At 44.3% G+C, this 5,561-nt stretch overlaps 1 protein-coding gene across 1 annotated transcript; it reads right to left on the bottom strand.

Annotated features, from left to right (window-relative positions):
- Positions 1-621: 621 nt before the first annotated feature.
- On the bottom strand, positions 622-4,543 carry LOC133139344 (transmembrane protein 26). The gene is made up of 4 exons (XM_061258810.1): positions 4,417-4,543; positions 3,159-3,387; positions 1,885-2,035; positions 622-1,673 (listed from the first exon to the last, which is right to left on the bottom strand). The coding sequence occupies exons 2-4, from the start codon at positions 3,347-3,349 to the stop codon at positions 1,074-1,076; spliced, it is 942 nt and encodes a 313-aa protein (XP_061114794.1). The 5' UTR covers positions 3,350-3,387; positions 4,417-4,543; the 3' UTR covers positions 622-1,073.
- Positions 4,544-5,561: the final 1,018 nt, after the last annotated feature.

Genomic DNA, 5,561 nt, shown 5'->3' with positions numbered 1-5,561 from the left:
CTGCAAAACATTGCTTGTGTTTGAAACTGAGAACGTGCCCTGTTTTCTGTAATTAAAATACCAATTTGATGTAGTCCTCCCCATTAAGAACTACAGCCATTTCCCCGAGAATCAAACATTACTATGTACATGTGCATTACTCTGCATATTAAATGTACATGAATAATTCGATTATACAGCTAATTACTCTGTATATTACATTTACATCTTGCATGAACCCTATTCCCTGAAAACTGAAAAAGACGCGCAGACACGCAAATCAGTTGTCTGGATCACTGAGACGGAAACTGGTTGTGGTTGGATGTTGTCGAGCATAACTTTTCCGGCAGAAGTCCTAGCAAGTGTTAGAACTGTGGTTTGACTCATATTTTTATTAGATTTCGGCATCGGTGGCATGGTAACACTGCCATCGCGTGGAGCAGAGAGGAAGGTCGAACTTACCGTTATAACCGGTTCATCTTGTGATAAATATTGAACCAATCTATTACTTAAAATTAAATTAATTTTCGAATGACAATATTACAAAACATTTATTTAATATTAAATAATGCACCTTCGGAGGATATTAGATGATGATCACGCATACCAGCCATCATTATATATTACATCAAACTACAGTGGTTTGTTTAAATGCTCATCACTTTTAATAAAGAAGGTTTCCTTTACTATATAAAATGTCCTCTGATAAAATATAAGCACAAAATGATAGCCTTTAATAATGATTACTACATAATGTAAGTGTTTATACAATGTAGTTCAGAGACAATAATTGGAATGAGGATGGATGCCGTCTAATGGATGGATGACTAAGTAAGCAAAGTTGATGCACTGTAACGCCTGAAAATCTGAAAATATTTAATGCAATTGCAAGTCTGTAATATCTGTAATGCGTATAACACAGAATAATGTTCTGTAACTATCATGCAAAGAAGCCTCTGTTGTTCCATAACAATGATAATTTAGCCATAGCATTATTCAGATGTTTTGCAGTGTGCCAGCAGCCGAGCTTGATATATTCGCCTGTGTTCTTTGAACTCTTCGTGTAGGCTTTGCGGGAGATCCCCCAGGCAGACTCATGCCAAAAGGCATCTCATGCAGTCTATGGCTGACGGCTCTGATCTGCGCTCTCCTCGTCTGGCGGCTGAGCTGTTCTTTTTCCAGATCACCTGGATGCGGTAAAACTCCAGCAGGACGACCAGAATGTTCTTGCAGGTGAAGAATAACATCAGCTGGTTGAGCACCGTCACGTGGAGCATCAGGTAGAGGCGGAACACCAGGAAGGGCCCGTCTTGTAGGACAATGACGAGCAGCAGGTTCAACACTTCGCTGGAGAAGTAGGTGGTGCGCCAGTCTTCTGGGGGGCTGCGGTCACTCTCAGGCTGGTCTTTGGACTTGGAGTCGCCGGTTTGGGTCAGCGCCAGGGGGAACTGCATGAAGGCCCAGGTGAAGAGGCTGAGCCCGACCAGAATGACGTTGCGCTTGACCTTGACCTTGGGCTGCCTGAAGGTGTCGAAGATGTCCAGGATGTCCGCGCCCAGGCCCACGTACATCATGAGGAGCTGGGAGAGCTCGTCCCGGGTCATCTCCCCCTTGGGCATCAGCCAGCGTCCCAGCACTAGCACGATTAGTGTGGTCTGCTCCAGCCCTTCAGCCCAGTCTTCGTGCGTTGGTGACTGTGGAGTACATTCACAAAGCAGCCCTCGCCTCACGTCACACTACCATACGCCTGCAGCCATCGCTGCCCAGGGCCATAGACAGAGCTAAAGTAAACCACACATAACAGCCTGAGGGGATTCTCGCCTCTACACTTCCTTTTGTCACAAATTGCGACAACAGCACTTTTCCCGCAGTCCGTTTCGAGGGCGCCGACGGGGCGTTACCTACCATGAGCGATGTATTGGTGATTAGAAGGAATTTGCGGGGTAGATGGAGGTTGGGGTCCACGTTGGAGGCGTTCGACTGCAGTAAGTTCAGCTCTAGGAACCAGATGGAGGGCACGACAGTACTGAGGTACAGGAAAACTACCGGGGAGAACCTTAACAGAAACGGACAGAGGGGACATCTTTTAGCGGCCGGACATTTTTGTCCGACACTCACCCACCTCACACCCCCCATCAGATGGTAAATATTCAGATTATATTATATATGCAAATCCCCCTCCACAGTGCAAAGGCTTTTCTCATACAAGGGAACTTCAAAGTGAAGAGAAGGGGGCCTGAAGTAAACTTGTTCCCAGCACGCTCTTGCTCTCTATAAAAACAAAAGTGCAGGCAGGAGTCAGGGATTTTGACGGGGGGAAATGTTTCACTAGTGCTACAGAAGCTGAAACCTGCAATGACACCCTGTGCTGATTATTATTTATTTTTAGAATGATGCTAAAATGAGGCTATTTCAGCAATTATGATAACGCAAACCCAGCCAGGCAGGCCCAATCAGCCCATCAGAAACGACTGGCTGATTTACTGAAATAATAGACTTATAAAGTTATATAACGCCTCCCCTAAAAATGAAGGGCGGAGGCTTGTGTTTAGCTGAGACATCATGTTGTAATGGCACTATCATTTGGGGCTGATAAGAAGCTTATCTCACCAAGCTGATGCCTAAAGACCTGCTGTATTGTAGTGCCATTTTTTTTTAGGGTTGAACTCATTCGTTATCATTCCTAAATGTTTCTATAAAACTCATTTCTCTAAAAATCGTAATCACAGCCAGAAGCAAGAAGGATATTTTTGAGACTTGTTTAAAAATGTTGATTCCTATTTTGGACTTTTTAATTTATTCTTTTGCTGTGTTGTCTGCACTTATATTTAGATATGGCTTGAATGTTGTTCAAGCAATAAAGAAAGTTATCCAGTTTATATAAAAGTTTTGTTTATGTTTTTGTGCCGCATGACTCCCCTAATAATGTTTGCTAAATATTATACCCCAGACTTGGGATAGGATGACATTTTTTGTTTCCATATTGAGCTTAGTTAAAGATTTCATATAGAGACATATTTAAAAACTGAAAAACACAGCAATATCGTGTACAGAAGAACATTATTTTTGTATGTAAAAGATTGTGAATCTGAGAGCGAGAACGTTTCCCCACAGAGGAGGAGAGAAGCGGAGGGAGAGGTGGGGAGCAGGTGTAGACAGTCTCTGCCAGCGCACATTACCACTCCCTCTCTGCTTTCCCGGGGCACTTGAGCGTGACGGCCATCTCCACGGCCAGCAGGGCCACCCCGGTGAGCAGCAGCCAGTACAGGGGCTCCACCTTCACCAAAACCACCTGGTGCACCGTCACCAAGCCATGCACGGCGAACAGGAGGCGGCTCAGCAGCGCCGCTAGCCCGTTCAGGATCTCCATCGGCACCAACGCGAGTGAGAGATCGGTCCTTATTTGCACTGGAGAGGAGATATCAAAACTCAGGTGTCACTGAAAGGCAGCGCAATGTCCCTTAATAAAATCATTATCTGCATCTTTCAGTGTCGTTATTTAAGGCTCTGTTCAGACCCCTCCGAGCCACATGTGAGGTGGATCGATACTTTACGTATCCAACGGGAAATTACAGGTTTCCTGGGTATAACTTTAATATGTTAGAATAAAAACGCCTAATCTCTTGACTGCAGAGTGGAAAACCGATGACAAATGCTGCCTTTGTTGTGCAGGTGTCATTTCAATTATTATTTTTTTTTTTTTGGAGCTGCTTATAAGTGTGAATATCCCCGTTTTGTCAACTTATTTCATTACTTTGTGTGATGTGATAATTTTACTTCCCTACTAAGACTGAAAGCATAGTTTTCTTCATCCAATGAAGGGACCTGTATGGGAGAACTCATGCAACAGTCAAAACCCACATTGCAAGTGTTCTTTACTGACCTCACCTTCCAATAGACCATCCTTCTCATCACTTTCCTTTCATTAAAAGTATACATAACTTTCCCTCTGCTGGCAGTATCATCTTCCAGCAACAACACTGCTTGCTTTTATCATGTTCTCAAAGAAAATACACCGATAACGCTCTCAAAGACCAAAACAATATTTGTCTTCCAACAAGTGAGGGAAAGTCCAGAGGTCACAAAGCAAAAGTTCTACCATGTCTTTTCTTCCCCCATGAACTAATTACACCAATTAGTTCTACCCCCTGGCTGAAGAATTGTGCTAATTAGCAAATCCAGATGATTGGACAAAAATAGTAGGGATGATTTTTACACTGCTCAAAGAAAAGACCAAAACAATATTTGCCTTGCATTCAGGAATGGATAGTCTAGACGTCAGAAAGCAACAGTGCTACAGTGCTTACAAATTATGATAATTAGCAAATCCAGGTGATCTTATTGTAAGAAAATACCGGGGGAGGACTTTTACTTTCTGAACATGGATTTTACAACCTCTGCTCGCATTCCCATACATACAAGCCTGACGAAACGTACCTTGGCGGCGTGGTAGCCCGCTTGCTTGACACGGCAGCTCTCGGCTGTACAAGATGCCTCTTTCGCCGCCCAAAGGAACCGCGGATAATAAAATGGCCGGTTTTTGACAAAACTCATGCGTCCTGTCTGAAACCATGTGTCCTGTCTGAAACCATACGTCTGTCTGAAACCAAAACCTGAGATGGCGTCTGGCTTTTAAAGGGCACTCCCACATCAGACAACGGAGAGACATATGCGAGCGAGTGATCAGCAGTAAGAGGAGGCCAGGGAGATGAAGGGGAGGGTGGTGGGGGGGACCTGCAGATCTTCACAGGGAGTGTGGTGTCACTGTGGATGAATGGCAGCTGATAAAGGTTCCCTGCCACCACACCGGCATCTCGATCGCCATCCTCTATGATGTCATCCCTCCAACCCCGAGAACAAAGCAATCTCCTGCATAGGAGGCAGCCGATGATGGGGCGTTTTCAAAGGGTGTCAGGGCCCTTCCCATACCCACCCAGGGCCGCCACAACCCAGCACTGCTGGCCAAGATAAGGGTCTCTGGCCTCAACCTTTCACACAGTCCTCCAGGAAAACACGGGAAACTTTTAAAGCACAAACCAGCTCATATTTTAAACTGACAATAGGACCCGTAGTTATAGGGCCAGTTTCACGGACAAAGATAGCCTAGTCCGAGACTAAATTCAATGTTGAATGTCTCCATGCAAAACTCACTGTAGTCCAGGACTAATGTTTGTGAAACCAGCCCATAATGTACTAGTGAAGTACATAAACCTTATCGAAATGAAGCCTGTCGTGTTAATGATAAGGTCTCAAAAACGTCATGAAGCTGTCTGCCTGTGTGTGCCTTGCTGGGATTTATGAATGTCCCTGAAACAGAAAAGGACCTGGGAAGTAGTAAATGGTACATTATACAAGCAATTCTGCTGTTTCCGCTCCCAATACAAGTGTCAACTAATATAAACCAATGCAAAACTCCAAACCTGTGAAATACTGCACTCTGATCATTGTGAGTTTTGTTGTGTTTTTTTTGTTTTGTTTTGTTTTTTTCTCCTCTTCCCTGCCTAATTAAAGCACCCATACATCACAAAAAACGAGGCAGGAAGAAGTCTGTAGAAGATTAATGTTCGAGAGATACTAGCAGG

The sequence above is a fragment of the Conger conger genome, chromosome 10, assembly GCF_963514075.1.
Source record: "Conger conger chromosome 10, fConCon1.1, whole genome shotgun sequence".
In the NCBI taxonomy this organism is placed as follows: domain Eukaryota; kingdom Metazoa; phylum Chordata; class Actinopteri; order Anguilliformes; family Congridae; genus Conger; species Conger conger.
Note: the sequence above shows the minus strand (reverse complement) of the source record. Positions and strands in the feature narration are given on the sequence as shown.

Coding starts and splice junctions, on each gene's coding strand:
- LOC133139344 (XM_061258810.1), bottom strand. CDS start 3,349: ATGGAGATCCTGAACGGGCTAGCGGCGCTGCTGAGCCGCCTCCTGTTC. Junction 2,036..3,158: donor GGGAAAGCAGAGAGGGAGTG/GTAATGTGCGCT, acceptor GTTTCTGTTAAG/GTTCTCCCCGGTAGTTTTCC. Junction 1,674..1,884: donor TCACCAATACATCGCTCATG/GTAGGTAACGCC, acceptor TGTACTCCACAG/TCACCAACGCACGAAGACTG.